Here is a 16732-nt window from a genome sequence, read left to right as displayed (position 1 = left end):
GAATATTGGAGAAAAGATTCACAATCTAGACACTGGGACTCCATACTGAAAGTACAGATTGCTATGTCACAAGTCTGCCACCAGAGGGCAAGCCAACCTCACCATCAGCAGACCCCAGAGTCCAGACCTTGGAAGCCATGGAGAGCAGGAGGGCAGCTGCCTCCTTGTCAACAGGCAGCTGAGGCTGGCCAGCTCCCTGCACAGCTGTCATGGCGCACAGGGCCTGACACACTACTCACACGGCCACGGTTCTCTAGGTGTGTGTTTGTGAGTGTTGTCTACATTATTTGATCTGTAATGAGCACACTATGACAGTAAAGCTGCTTTTTTACCAGGATTCTACACTGGATCCAAATGTGTGATAAGAGCCACTTCTTCTGCGGTGTGACAAGCCGTGTGTGCACAGCCAGCATGACCTGGCCTTGGGAATTCTCAGTAAGACAGAACACATTGAAGACCCTACCCTCTAAGAGATTCACGTGAGAGATAAGTGAGTGTATGTGGAAGAAATTGGAGATGTAAAATATTGAAATTCTAGTGCTGGCCCAGAACCTGTTATTGAAAGTGAATAGAAGATCTAAGTAGAAACAAAAATATGTATCAATGTATTTATGAAATCCGCTGTTACATGACTTGCTTCTGTGCGTCATACATTTTTTAAATCGTCTTTAAAATATCTTCTACAGTCAAATGATCCCCAGGGAGAAATGCATTCTCTGCAGGCAAATCCATATTTCTCTTTTTTTTCTTATTTATTGTCAAAGTGATGTACACACTGGTTACAGTTTCATTCGTTAGGCTTTAGATACATTTCTTGTACTGTTTGTTACCTCCTCCCTTGTTCCAATCCCCCCTACCCATTTTCCTCTCTCCCCCATGAGTTGTTAAGATGGTTTAGACCAAACAGTTTTGCAAGTATTGCTTTTGTAGTCGTTTGTCTTTTTACCCTGTGTATCTTGATTTTGGTATTCCCTTTCAATTTCCTAGTTCTAATACCAGTATATACAGTTTTGTATGTACTCAGATAAGATAGAGTAATAGTGCAGGCAAATCCATGTTTCTCTTCTCTGGTGTGGGACTCCTGTGCACACAAGGCCTGTGGGGACTCACTGAGCTCAGCCAAACCCACAGCTGTGCACAGCCCTGCCCAGCCCTGCAGATTTGCATGAGCCCAGAGCCCAGCCCACTGCCCTGAGCTCTTCTTCAGAGGCTGCTCACCCTGTGCAGCTGTCAGTCCCAGTCAGCACCCAGCATGGACATGAGGACCCCTGCTCAGCTCCTGGGGCTCCTGCTGCTCTGCCTCCCAGGTAAGGATTTGATGCTGGGGATTAACACAGCTTTGTGCAGTCCAGGCTGTCTGCTAGATCAGGGAGGGCCTTTTGTAATGTAATGATCAAGGTAGATATTTGTTTTTATGTTTGTCCTGCCAGGTGCCAGATGTGAAATCCAGCTGACCCAGTCTCCAGCCTCCCTGTCTGCATTTCCAGGAGACACAGTCTCCCTCAGTTGTCGGGCCAATCAGGATATTAGAAATTATTTAGCCTGGTATCAGCAGAAACCAGGGAAAGCTCCTGAGCGCCTGATATACGGGGCATCAAATTTGGCCTCTGGGGTCTCATCCAGGTTCAGAGGCAGCTGGTCTGGGACCGATTATTCTCTCACCATCAGCAACCTGCAGCCTGAAGATGCTTCCATTTATTACTGCCACCAAGGTTGGAGTACTCCTCCCACAGTGATACAAATCATAACAAAAAACCTCCCAGGGAAGCAGAAGTGAGAGGCTGGGCTGCCCCAGCTGCTCCTCCTGGGGCCTCCAGCTGCTGACAGAGCTGCTCAGATGCAGCCAGGATCTGAAGGTCACTTGAAGGTGTTGATAGAAGTGGCTGGGCAGAATTCTCTCTTCTCTAGCTCTCTCATTCCTGAAGGAAAACATCGCAACGCCTCCCCTGATTCAATAGAGCACACACATCATAGCATGGGAGGACTCTGTGAGAGCATCAGTTGACCTTCATTTGTAAAGTAGAGACTCACTAGCTAATCGAAGTTGGCTATTTTTTAATACAAGAAATTGATTCTAAGCTACTGCCATTCCAAGATTGGGTTACATTACTGAGTAAAGGTAAACACAGAAATGAAGTCTTCTCTGGTGTTCCCTCAACCCCACATCATCTATCTGTGAAACTCCAGGCCTCCTAACCTAGCTCCTCAGTCGGGTCTAGAAACCCAGGGAAGTTGCAAGGTTCTCCGGTGTAGATCCTGACAGGTGACCCTCCAACCTTCTGCTCCACCCCATTGTCTGCCTGCAGGTTTCAGTGCATTCTAAAGCAGACTCTGGTCACTTTCCATCTTCATGAGGATGCCTCATGAAGGAACTCAACAGGAAATATAGATGAACATGGCTTCTAACGGTAAATGATGAGAAGTTGCACACACACAACACAACTATGATTGCATCTATAGACTCGCCACTCTATTGCTTTGTTAGAAATCACCTGATTCTGCACTGGTGGGTGGCTTTCCAGATCTTTCCTTTTTTGTGTGCTTGAACTCAAGACCTAGATGCTCTCCCTGAGATGATTATGCGCAAGGATAGCACTCTACCACTTGAGCCACAACTCCATTTCTGGTTTTTTGAGAGCTTAATTGGATGTAAGAGTCTCATAGGCTTTCCTACCCAGCCTGACTCAAATCTCAGTCCTCAGATCCCAGCCTCCTGAATAGATTGTGATCCAGGAGTCAGCCACTGGTTCCTGGATCCTGACTTTTTATTGTTGTTATTATTGAGATGTACAGAGTGGGTACAATTCCATCAGTCAAATGATGCATATTTTATGACGTTTTATCCTGTCACTTGATGTCACTTGATGATTTTACCTGCACCTACTGCAGGTAAACTGACTGAATTACAGTACCACAGAGACCCACAATGCAGAAGTCGATAGTCCATAGTGTGGGTAGACAGGGGGTGGACATCCACTCCCAAAAGTAGAAGGAAACTCAATGGAAAAGGAAACACATACAAACATTTTAAGACTTTCTGAACCTTGACCAGATGTTGACACTTAATGTGAAATTCCAGACAATTGTGATTAGCTCTTATGTTTGTTGTTTCTCATCAAGCAACTGAGGGCAAACACAACAAGGACACAAATGTGAAAGAAACCAGGTGCTTTTTGATATAATTCTGTAGATATAAAGATCCTCATGAAGAAGAGTCTGAAGTTTTAACTCTTGGAATATAAAAGGATACTTGTTATACTAAGGTATACTTGTATTCAATTGCTGTTGATCACTCATCTATGTTGTGTTAAGTCCTTATAGAAGAGAACATACCCAGATGTGCATACACCACACACACACACACACACACACACACACACACACACACACACATTTTCTCACGCTATTTGTATTGTTTTCAAAGGAAGGATTATTTTGCTTCATGGTGAACTCACTGCTCTGGAGAGACTGTGGTGTATTTTAACCTGTTGGGTCACACTGAGGGCATGACAGACATTAGAAGGAACACATGGCTCCCACCTCCAGCTTCAGGAAGGTTTTCATGCCCCGCCTTTGTTTCTCCATAAGCATATCCCTTCGTTTCAGACAGATCATTATATTATTGTGCTTCACGAATCAATTCTTGTTTTTCTATTGGGGGACTTATCTTCAAAGAGTTTACAAATGAATATTTAAAGACAGGTCAGGAGCTCCCTCCAGTTCCTACCTAGGCTGTGGACAAAGCAGTCTTAAGATGGGCAGCTTTCCTTAACACAAAGAGACGTTACAGGAGCTGGTGATATGGCCTAGTGGCAAGAGTGCTTGCCTTTTATACATGAAGCCCTGGGTTCAATTCCTCAGCAGCACATATATAGAAAAGGCCAGAAGTGGTGTTGAGGCTCAAGTGGCAGAGTGCTAGCCTTGAGCAAAAAGGAAGCCAGGGACAGTGTTCAGGCCCTGAGTCCAAGGCCCAGGATGGGCAACAACAACAACAACAACAGCAACAACAAAAACCAAAAACACGAAGTTACAAATAGTTACCATATCTCCATTAGGACTTGACCAGAAACTCACAGTTTAGGGGAAACAGAGAAGCAAGAGAAGCCTGTAGCAAACTTCATACAGAGTTGCAACTATGAATTGTTTCAGGCTAGTCTTTGTATTTACCTCAGTTGGGAAACAAAGAATGTTTTACTAGGATCAGATCCACTGGGGAATTGGTTTGATATGTCCATAAAGTCTTCTTTTCTCAGCACAGGATTCTCCATAGAAGAAAATGCTGTTACTTTTAAGCTTTACTAAATTCACATTCACATGTTTGTTTAAGGACTATGACATTATGTTAAAAAAAAGTGGTAAGTCACAAAATGGTAATAAATATTTCATTTCAAAAATAAAAGTGTTGCCACCCGAACATATTGCTTTGCTTAATGTTTGAGGATAGGTCAAATATCACAGATTCAAGGAGAGTTTGGATACGTATCACCATTTCCGTCCAGTGGGCAACATGCCAATTGAAAAATTATGCAAAATATATATGTATATTGCCAAAAGAGATCGGGAAAATAAGAGACAGGCCCCGAATTTCCAGAATTTCCTTGTGCACTACTTTCTCTAAGTAAGAGTCTACATGTTAGGCTGGGGCAATTTTGTTCACAGATGTAAGGTCCCATGCCAAGAGGGAGGGACAAGGACCTGAGCATCTAGGAAAGTTGAAGATCACGTTAAAGAGCAGACACTCATCTTGTCTTTGCATAGGGTGGCGCTCCAATGTCAGTCACTCAGGATCCTGTGTAAACACCATGAGGCAAAAGCACAAACAAATCAGCAGTTCTCTGCTAGCACCAGACACGCCCCACATGCACCATCCAGTCATAATGGCCATTCAACCATGAACAGGTAAGACGTACTGCAAGGTATATACTATTCATTGCCAAAAATGACTGCAGACCCAAACAATGGGGAAATGGGGAAAGTTTCTTTGGTTGTCTCCAAATAATATGAGGGACCTGAGTTATAGATGCACCTCTCCTCTCATCGCCACTGAGGAAATTCTGAGGGTTCTCATTCCTGAAACTGTTTTCCCTTGATGTGTAGGTAGAGAGCTCCTGTCTTGCGTCAAGATAACAGAGAAACACAAGATGACTGGGAGAAGTCAGCATTAACATATGAAAAATAATATCGTGACACCTGAATTGCCTGGCAATATACCTAAAAAGCTTTTAAAACTTTACCTCTTTCTAGGAACTAGACTGTAGCAGCAATATGCATATAGCCAATTCCTACTATGTGTTGCCCCCTGCAACACATTTGCAGGATTTTATCACCAATGTTATAATTTGGATGCTTCTCAGTAAGAATGGCAAAGTGCCTTAGCTCCAGTGTGTGGAGATAGAAGGCACACACATTCCGTGTTCCCATGGGATGTGCCAGAATGGGACATTCAAGGCAAGGAATAGATGTGACATTTCAGAAGATCAAATGTATGTCCAAGTTTTATCCATGCCCAAGTTCCTTCTCAGTGTTCATCTGCCTACACTGACTTGACCAGAGATCAGACCGTCCTAGAGATGCCCACAGCAAACAAGAGGTCTGGGGCTCTGGGTCATGTTGATGTCCGTCCTCACTACTACCAAGGAACAGAAGAAAAATAATAAACAGTAACAACACTAACAAACACCAGAGGCATTTATGATGAAAGGAGAGGATGTGCAGAGAGCATGGAGATGTTTGCTGAAGTGAACAGGTGTAACATCACTAGTCACTCTTTCACAGTGTTAAGTAGAATCGTCACACATGGCAAAAGATTTGCAGAACATACCAGATTACAAATGCAGAAAATTGTGTAGCCCATGTAATGCAGGGCAGGAAAGACATCTACAGCCCCGGAAGATGGTAGATCTGTCAAGTGAGTCACATGGAGTAGTTATTGTTTCATTTCAAAAGACAAAGACTATTTTAAATCCATTAACATTTTGTAAGAACTCAAACCAAATAGAGCACATTGGGTGTCTATATCTGAATAGGAAGCGTGGTGATCTGTGGAGTAATATAAGGTGGGTGTGTCATAATCGTTCCCACAGCACCATCTTGAGAAACATAGTCCCCTACCATGGTCTCCAAACTTTGAACTTCCCTTGTGACTGCTTTACATGGCGAAGGTGACAGGTAGAGCCATTGCCCATCCATTGCTCATTATTTGAGGAAATGGAGGTACAGCTCACTTGGCATAGAGCCAGATATGAACAAATCAGTTGAGAGATAGCAGTCAGACCCTAAACATCAAGACACATTATCAGACCGAATACATAAAAAAGTATTAAATGAATTACTGAGAGTGAATTAAAAAATCTAATAGTTCATGGCTAGGTTCCTGTATTACATCAGGCTATTAGATAAGTTAATATAATGCTAATGTGTTAATGCACTACAATTAGGTTCTTCTAAACATCTGCTGCACTGACATGGCCTCTGGGAGAAGAACACTGGAACCTCTTGCTGCACACATGAACACCTGGCCAGGGCTGAATTACTGAAGTGAGGCCGCCCTGCAGCTGTGCCCAGTCCTGCCCTGCCCTGCATTTGCATAGGCCCAGAGCACAGCACACTCCCTGAGTATTTCTTCATGGGCTGCTCACACCCCGTGCAGCAGTCAGTCCCAGTCCGCACCCAGCATGGACATGAGGGCCTCAAATCACATCCTGGGACTTGGACTCCTGCTGCTCTGGCTCCCAGGTAAGGAGACAGCAATGGAACTTTCATCAGCTCCATGTGGTCAGGTCCGTCTGACTCTGGGAGAATCTCACGATGCATGCATAATGATGTGGAAATTTCATTCTTCTTCCTTGTCAAGAGCCAGATGTGACATCCAGATGACCCAGTCTCCAGCCTCCCTGTCTGCATCTCAAGGAGAAACAGTCTCCATCACTTGCCCGGCCAGCCAGGGCATTTGCACTTTGTTATCCTGGTATCAGCAGAAACCAGGGAAAGCACCAAAGATCACGACAAATGCTGTACTACTTGAGCCACTGTACCACTTCCGGTTTTTGAGTGATTAATTGGAGATAAGAGTCTCACCAAGACTTACCTACCTGGGCTGGGTTGAGCCACCATCCTCAGATCTCAGCCTCATGAGTAACTAGGATTACAGGCATGAGCCACTGGCAGGAATTGTTTTAACACAGTTAATGAGTCTAATCACTAGCTTCTTAGCTCCTGACATAACCAGAGAAGTTGGAAGCTGGAGAGTGGGATTCTCTGGTTCTGTGAAGCTGTCCTAGGCTTTGGGTCACATGAGCCTGTGAATCCCCACCCTGTGGGAAAAGCCAGGGTGGACACTGCAGACCCCACTTGACCCCACATCCTCTCCGGGGGATTCTCCAGGCTTCACCTGGGTTCAGGTGTCAGCCTGCTTGTGTCAAGAAAGACTAAATCTCTCCTGCTGACACAACTGTGCAGGAAACCAGAGAAGGAAAAAGTGTTCAGAAATGGCTTCCACAGCAACCATAATGATCACAAGGCTGGCTTAATACAATTGACAGCCTGGATGGTCTCTGTTCCCCTAAATTCTCAGAAATATTCCACCTAAGTCATGGCATTAGAATTCACCTAAGTTTGATTCTCGGTTTTGTCTACCAATCTGAGATCATAAAAAGAAATTCATTAAGTCTTAGAGGAAACTATAAGAAGCCGGAGATGGTGTAAGACATCGCAAGGTTTTCCTGGTATTACACAGCAACACTTTCCTTGATTAAACTTATCAGATGAAAAACAATACCACACATGTAAAAGAGGAAAATAAATTATGTGGTAAAAGAATTATTTTCCTGCTCTCTGCCCATAACTCAAACCTGTAATCCTCGCTAATCAAGAGCTTGAGATCTGAGGATGACTGTTTGCAATGAGCCCGGGAAGGAAATCCTGTGAAACTCGTGTCTCCAATTAACTGCCAAAACCTAGAAGTGGAGCTTGCCTAAGAAGGTAGAGTGCTAGCCTTGAGCAAAAATGAAGACCAGAGTCAGCATCCAAGCCCTGAGTTCATGCCCTAGTGCTGGCAGAAATGTGTATACACACACACACACACACACTTACATACACAAATATATTATATACATATTTATAATGATATACACGTAGGCACTTCCCAATAGTTATGCAAAACATTTAATCTCTTAAATTGGTTTCAAATTGACATACTTCCTATCTCTGTCAATCAAAATAATTGGGCCTGCAGTGGTGAGACACTACAGCCAATATAGACCGAATATTTTTTAAAAACCAAAGTAGAATGCAAAATTCTAAAAAGCAGTTTAATATCCATTCTTTCCTTTTTCCCCTAAGCACACCTGGCTCATTATCTGCCTCCAGGAGCTTTCCAAAAGCCTATTTAATATTCAGTTTGACCCCCAAAAGTTAGAAACTAAGCCTTTGCTCTTCCCAAAGGGCTATTAGTTAAGGTTGATTAAATATTATTATTTCCTCTTTCTGTTCTGATGTCACACTATCTTTTAAAGAAGTTGGTCAAATAAGTTCACATGAGTGATATAAACAAGACCTGCCACTGGAAAAAAATCATGAAATTCAGCTAGAAACCAGTTTTGACAGTGGTTGCTTGCTCGGTCCCATTGTGTTGACCTTCATGTTGCAACCTTCAACTTCAAATGCAAGTCAGTGGAATTGCTGCAATTCTTCCATATCGGCATCAGAAGGGTAAGACAGTATTTAAGGGAGGTATGTAGTGGTCACAACAATGTTACGTGTCAGTACCCCAGCTATTTGATTGTCTTTGTCAGCACCATGAGGCAGGGAGTGGTATGGCAGAATGACTACTGTGTCTCAGAGCATGACACTGGATGGTAAGACCTGGTCCAGAGACCTGAGCCCACCATGAACCCTTCACTGCCACTCAGGACCACCTTCCCTTTACCAAATTCGCACATTGGGCATCTCAGAGGGAACACACATGTTAGGCTACCAACTACCCTGTGGTTATTACATACTGAGAATTCCTGGGGAACCTGTAGACTTTTTCTTGAATAGCTATAAAATATCTGCAGAGTGGTGTCATTTGATTTTCCTACTACATCTGTCCTTGAAACAGATGCAATAGAGCCAGCTTCGTGAATAGTGGAGGAAAGATTTAGTCTAGAGACTGGGACTCCATACTGAAAATACAGATAACTATGTCACAGGACTGCCACCAGAGGGCAGGCCAACATCACCATCAGCAGACCCCAGAGTCCACACCTTGGAAGCCAGGGAGAGCAGGAGGGCTGCTGCCTCCTTGTCAACAGGCAGCTGAGGCTGGCCAGCTCCCTGCACAGCTGTCATGGTGCACAGGGCATGACACAGTGCTCACAGGGCCACGGTTCTCTAGGTGGGTATTTCTGAATATTGTCTGGTTTATGAGATGTGTAATGAGCACACTCTGACAATGGTGCTTCTTTTCACCGGGATTATTGGAATGGAGTGAGAAGCCCAGTTCAATGGTGGACCAGGATGTGTGAGGACAAACGCTGCCCTCTGAGGGGCGACAAGCCCTGTGTGCACAGCCAGCACGACCTGGCCATGGGAATTCTCAGTAGGACAGAACACACTGAGGGCCCCACAGTCTAAGAGATTCCAGGGAGATTGTATGTGGAAGGCTTGGAGATGAAAACAGTTTGAAATGTCAGTGCCATCATGGAATCTTTTTCCAGAATCCTCAGCAATCAGCAAGACACACACTAGACAAAATTTCCACCCTTGATCAACATGTTCTCCTTATGTTTCTAAGGAGGAGACTCGGTGGCTGAGAGGAGACTGTGGATGAGGACATTGCTGACTTTCCTCATGATTGGAGAGAACAGCAGGGAATCAGCCAGCCCCATGGAGCAGGCCAACTCTGAGCTCCTGGGGACTCAGTCTCTCAGCCTGGCCATGGCCTCTGGGCTGGGCTCAATTCCAGTGAGGGGTCAGCATTTCCCTTCCTGAATCCAAGGCCACCACTGGGCACAGCCTTGGTCACCCCGGGTTCTCAGCTCCATCCCTCTGGAGGTGACTGCTTCTCTCATGGCCCAGGGCAAGAAGGTCAGCGCTGGGCAGAGGCTCCTGAGCTCTCCAGTGAATTCCAGTGCCTGGGATTTCAGCTCTGACCTCACATCTCCACACCCGCTGAAACCACGAGAATAATTAGAAAGAGGACTTCATAGTCACCTGTTGGCCCTGACTTGTCTCAACTTCACTGCAGTAAGATGTGCATGGCCTCTGCCTTCTTCATCCTCCTTAGATGCATTGTGATGAATCACTAAGACTCACGGAATTCCTAGACTCAGGGGCCTGCATGATGAAGGCAGAGGTGGCTCCTTGTGCTGTTATCCTGGGCTGGCATGTGCAAAGAAAAGCATGATATGATATCTGATTGAACAAATGTCTATGTTTTATCCAGACCTAAGATGCCTCTTTAGTGATATTTTTACTGGATTTAGGAAAGATCAAAAGGGATCAAGACTCTCTCTCTCCCTCTCTCTCTCTCTTCCTCTCTCTTTCTCTCTCTCTTTGTTTCTCTGTTTCTTTTTCATTCTCTTCTTTTGCCTAGAGAGGCAAACAGACATACTGGTATCTAGGAAGACATGATATTTCCACTCCTTGGGACAGAATAAGAGACAGCGTCATGTACGGCTGGTAACAGTGATATTTGTTGAATCGTAATGACCAGAATCAACACATCACTTACTGCTGAAGAACTGTCAGAAGTAAAAGTAAACGACATGATGGTGACAAAATATGAGCAATCTCAGATTAGGAAAAGTACAGTCGATTTAGAAACTGGGAATAGAAGACACCTAAAGTTTCAATCATGGCAAATAAATAAATCATGGTAAGTCAAAATTGACAAATCAGAGTAAAAGAAAACTTCCTTCAACTTATATTGCAATGGTCGTCATTAAAACTATCACAAAATACTTTTCCATACATTCAGTATATTTCAGATTAACTCTTCTTATAAAAAATTAAACCACTGGACACCTGTGCCTCATACTGGAAATCCTAGCTACTCAGTAGGGTGAGATCAAAGAATTGCAATAGGAAGCCAGCTCAGGCAGAAAAGTCCATGAGTATCTTATTTCTAACTAGCCACCCAAAATCTGGAAGCAGCACTGTGGAGAAAGTATTATAGCAGAGTGCTAGACCTGAGCAAAAACTCTAAGGGATAGCATCAAGCCCTGAGTTCATACCACAGCAAGAATACACAGAGAGATAAAGACAGAAATATGAAGAGAAAGAGAGAGAGAGTACAGAGAGAGAGAGAGAGAGAGAGAGAAAGAGAGAGAGAGAGAGAGAGAGAGAATACCAGAAGCGAGTGTGAAATAGAGAAATCATTTGAGCTTGGTGTCAGTGACTAATACCTTTCCACCTCCCTACTCTTTAATCTCAGATATGTGAATTATTGCTCAAAGTCAGCACATATAAGAAAGTCCATGTGAGTTTTGTATGTTTTTGTTTTATTTATTAGTTTTTGAAGCTTCAATGAGCATTCTGTTTATTCAAGGGAGGGGCTAACAGACTTATAGCAATAGTGATGAGTGAAGGGGAGAGCCCATGTGATTTTTTCTTTATTGTCAGTGTGAATCACAGAGGGGTTACAGTTTCATATGTAAGGCAGTGAGTACATTTCTTTTTTCTTTTATTTTTTTTTGGCCAGTCCTGGGCCTTGAACTCAGGGCCTGAGCACTGTCCCTGGCTTCTTTTTGCTCAAGGCTAGCACTCTGCCACTTGAGCCACAGCGCCATGTCTGGCCATTGTCTGTATATGTGGTGCTGGGGAATCGAACCCAGGGCCTCATGTATACCAGGCAAGCACTCTTGCCACTAGGTCATATCCCCAGCCCCCGTGAGTACATTTCTTATCCAACTTGTTACCTCCTCCCTCATTTTCCGTGCCTTCCCCCTTTCCCTCCCCCCCACACGATGACATGTACAGTTGTTTACACCAAATGGTTTTCTAAGTATTCCTTTTGGAATGATTTGTCTTTTTATCCTTTATTTCTTGATTTTGGAATTCCTCTCCCTTACTTAGATCTAATACACATATACACAGTATCCAGGGTACTAAGATCAGTAGAAGTGATAACAGAGGTAAAACCAAAGAAGGGAATACAAGAGAATAAAAAGGGTACTGTTTCACATAGTCCATGTGATTTTTATATCCAATTAACAACCAAAAGAAAAACACTAAAAGAAAGAAATGGAGGTGTGCTTTATATGGTAGAACATTAACCTTGAAAGAAAAAGATAAAGGCCATACGAAGACCCTGTGGTCAAGATCCAAGTACAAAAACTAAAATAACAGAAAGGAAGGAGGGAAAATGAAGAAAGGGAGGGAGTGAGGGAGAAAGGGAGGGAGGGAGGATAGAGAGGAAGGGAGGAAAATAAGGGAAGAGAATAAAGGGGATAAAGAGAGGAGAGGGAGTGAAACTGGAAGGAGGGAAAGAAGAGGAGAAAAATGGAGGGAGGAGGAAAAGGGAGGGAGAAAAAAGAAGGAAAGAAAGAGAGGAAGAGAGAGAGGAAGGAAGGAAGGAAGGAAGGAAGGAGAGAAGAGAGAAAGGAGGGAGTGAGGGAGGGAGGGAAAGAGAGGAGACAGAGAGAAACAAAATGAGAAAAAGAGATAGAAAGAGGAGGAAAGGAAAGAGAAAAGGAAAAGAAAACAATTGTGTATTATTACTTGGTTGTAGAACACAAAGTGATTGTTTTCCAGAAAAATTTATTGAAAGTGAATAGAAGATCTAAGTAGAAACAAGAATATATATCCATATATTTATGAAATCCCCTGTTACATCAGTTGCTTCTGTGTGTCATACATTTTGAAAATAGTCTTTAAAATATCTTCTACAGTCAAATGGTCCCCAGGGAGAAACACATTCTCTGCAGGCAAATCCATGTTACCTTTTTTTTTTTTTTCTCATTTACTGCCTAAATGATGCACACAGAGGTTATAGTTTCATACGTTAGGGATTGGGTACATTTCTTGTGAAGTTGGTTTAGTTAGGTTGGTTTAGTTGTTAAGTTGGTTTAGACCAAACAGTTTTGCAAGTATTGCTTTTGTAGTCGTTTGTCTTTTTATCCTGTGTATCTTAGTTTTGGTATTCCCTTTCACTTTCCTAGTTCTAATACCAGTATATACAGTTTTGAATGTACTCAGATAAGATAGAGTAATAGTGCAGGCAAATCCATGTTTCTCTCCTCTGGTGTGGGACTCCTGTGCACACAAGGCCTGTGGGGACTCACTGAGTTCAGCCAAACCCACAGCTATGCACAGCCCTGCCCATCCCTGCTGATTTGCATGAGCCCAGAGCCCCGCCCACTGCCCTGAGCTCTTCTTCAGAGGCTGCTCACCCTGTGCAGCAGTCAGTCCCAGCCAGCACCCAGCATGGACATGAGGACCCTTGCTCAGCTCCTGGGGCTCCTGCTGCTCTGGCTTCCAGGTAAGGATTTGATGCTGGGGATTAACACAGCTTTGTGCAGTCCAGGCTGCCTGGTAGATCAGGGAAGGCCTTTTGTAACATAATGATCAAGGTGGATATTTGTTTTTATGTTTGCCCTGCCAGGTGCCAGATGTGACATCCAGCTGACCCAGTCTCCAGCCTCCCTGTCTGCATTTCCAGGAGACACAGTCTCCCTCAGTTGCCTGGCCAATGAGGATATTAGAAATGATTTAAACTGGTATCAGCAGAAACCAGGGAAAGCTCCTGAGAGCCTGATATATGGAGCATCTAATTTGGCCTCTGGGGTCTCATCCAGGTTCAGAGGCAGCGGGACTGGGACTGATTATTCTCTCACCATCAGCAACGTGCAGCCTGAAGATGCTGGCATTTATTACTGCCACCAAGGTTGGAGTGCTCCTCCCACAGTGATACAAGCCATAACAAAAACCTCCCAGGGAAGCAGAAGTGAGAGTCTGGGCTGCCCCAGCTGCTCCTCCTGGGGCCTCCAGCTGCTGGCAGAGCTGCTCAGATGCAGCCAAGATCTGAAGGTCACTTGAAGATGTTGATACAAGTGGCTGGGCAGAATTCTCTCTTCTCTAGCTCTCTGGTTCCTGAAGGACAAACATGGCAACGCCTCCCCTGCTTCAATAGAGCACACACATCCTAGCATGGGAGGACTCTGTGAGAGCATCAGTTGGCCTTCATTTGCAAAGAAGAGACTCGCTAGCTAATCCAAGTTGGTTATTTTTTAATACAAGAAATTGATTCTAAGCTACTGCCATTCCAAGATTGGGTCACATTACTGAGTAAAGTTAAACACAGAAATGAAGTCTTCTCTGGTGTTCCTTCAGACCCCACATCATCAAGCTGTGAAACTCCAGGCCTCCTAACCTAGCTCCTCAGTTGGGTCTAGAAACCTGGGGGAGGGTGCAAGGTTCTCCAGTGTAGATCCCTACAGGTGACCCTTCAACTCTCTGCTCCATCTCAGTATCTGCCTGCAGGTTTCAGTGCATTCTAAAGCAGACTCTGGTAACTTGCCATCTTCATGAGAATGCCTCATGAAGAAACTCATCAGGAAATATAGATGAAAATGGCTTCCAGAGGTAAATCACCAGAAGTTACACACACACAACACAACTATGATTGAATCTATAGACTCCCCACTCGATTGCTTTGTTAGAAATCACCTGATTCTGCACTGGTGGGTGGCTTTCCAGATCTTTCCTTTTTTTGTGTGCTTGAACTCAGGACCTAGATGCTCTCCCTGAGATGATTATGCTCAAGGATAGCACTCTACCACTTGAGCCACAATTCCATTTCTGGTTTTTTGAGAGCTTAATTGGATGTAAGAGTCTCATAGGCTTTCCTACCCAGCCTGACTCATATCTCAGTCCTCAGATCACAGCCTCCTGAATAGATTGTGATCCAGGAGTCAGCCACTGGTTCCTGGATCCTGACTTTTCATTGTTGTTATTATTGAGTTGTACAGAGGGGTTACAATTCCATCAGTCAGATGATGCATATTTCATGACTTTTTATGCTGTCTCTAGACGATTTTAGGTCTTCACCTACTGCAGGGACACTGACTGAACTACAGTAGCACAGAGAACCACAATGCTGAATTCGGTAGTCCATAGTAAGGGTAGATAGGGGCTGGACATCCACTCCCAATAGTAGAAGGGAACTCAACGGGAAAGGAAACACATACAAAAACGTTAAGACTTTCTGAACCTTGACCAGATGGTGACACTTAATGTGAAATTCCAGACAATTGTGATTAGCTTTTAGTTTCTCATTTATCATCAAGCAACAGAGGGCCAATACAACAAGGACACAAGTGTGAAAGAAACCAGGTGCTCCTTGAGATAATTCTGTCCATGTAAAGATCCTCATGAAGAAGAGTCTGAAGTTTTTTTTTTTAGTTATATTTTTCCAATTTTTAGTATCAAACTGATGTACAGAGAGTTTACGTTAGGTACTGGATACATTTATTGTACTGTTTGTTACCTCGTGCCTCATTCCCCCCTCCCTCCTCCCCCTTTCCCTTTCCCCCCATGATGTGTTCAGTTCACTTACACCAAACAGTTTTGCAAGTATTGCTTTTATACTTGTTTGTCTTTTTTTTTTACCCTGTGTCTCTCAATTTTGGTATTCCCTTTCAATTTCCTAGTTCTAATACCAGTATATATGGTTTCCAATATACTCTGATAAGATTACAGAGATAGTATAGATACAACCACCGGAAGGAGATACAAAAACATCATCAATAATAGAAGCTACAGATATATATGGGACGTTGAAAATAGTTACAACTGTGATATAACAATCGTTTCCATAACATGGAGTTCATTTCAGTTAGCATCATCTTATGTGATCATAAGGGTATAGCTATTGGGCTCTTGTGATCCTCTGCTGTTACTTGCCTAAAACTGTGCTAATTATTCCCAATAAGGGAGACCATAGAGTCCATGTTTCTTTGGGTTTGGCTCACTTCACTTAGTATGATTTTTTCCAAGTCCTTCCATTTCTTTACAAATGGGAAAATGTCATTCTTTCTGATAGAGGCATAAAATTCCATTGTGTATATGTACCACATTTTCCTGATCCATTCGTCTACTGTGGGGCATCTGGATTGGTTCCAGATTCTAGCTATGACAAATTGTGCTGCGAAGAACATTGTTGTGCTGGTGGCTTTAGTGTGTTTTTGTTTGTGTTTTTTTTGTATAGATACCCAAAAGTGTGGCTGCTGGGTTATAGGGGAGTTCTATATTTAGCCTTCTGAGGAATCTCCATACTGCTTGCCAGAGTGGCTGAACCAGTTTACATTCCCACCAACAATGAAGTAGGGTTCCCTTTTGGCCACATCCCCTTCAACAATTGTTATTGTTAATTTTCTTGATTTATGACATTCTTACTGGGGTGAGATGGAATCTCAATGTTTTTTTGATTTGCATTTCTTTTATGGCTCATTTTTCTGTCTGTATTGGGATCTTGATTATTTTCCCTGTATAGTACATTTTTGAGGATTTTCTGTAAAGCTTGTTTGGTGGTGATATATTGTTTCAGTTTTTCCTTACTGTGGAATACTTTTATCTGACCTTCGGCTATGAATGATAGTTTGGCTGGGTACAGTATTCTTGGTTGGTAGTTGTTTTTATTTAGTGTTTGGTATACCTCGTTCCAGGCTCTCCTTGCTTTCATGGTCTCTGCTGAGAAGTCTGGGGTAATTCTGATTGCTTTTCCTTTATAAGTTTTCCTTTATAATTTTTC

General features: G+C 43.4%; 1 gene segment (V, D, J or C); it reads left to right on the top strand.

Annotated features, from left to right (window-relative positions):
- The first annotated feature begins 13379 nt into the window (after nucleotides 1–13379).
- LOC125355945 overlaps nucleotides 13380–16732 on the top strand; it is a 30005-nt gene continuing 26652 nt past the window's right edge. The window contains 1 exon segment of the V gene segment in view: nucleotides 13380–13462. Within this exon segment, the coding sequence occupies nucleotides 13408–13462 (55 nt within the window).

This window comes from Perognathus longimembris, chromosome 8, assembly GCF_023159225.1.
Source record: "Perognathus longimembris pacificus isolate PPM17 chromosome 8, ASM2315922v1, whole genome shotgun sequence".
Lineage (NCBI taxonomy): Eukaryota > Metazoa > Chordata > Mammalia > Rodentia > Heteromyidae > Perognathus > Perognathus longimembris.
Note: the sequence above shows the minus strand (reverse complement) of the source record. Positions and strands in the feature narration are given on the sequence as shown.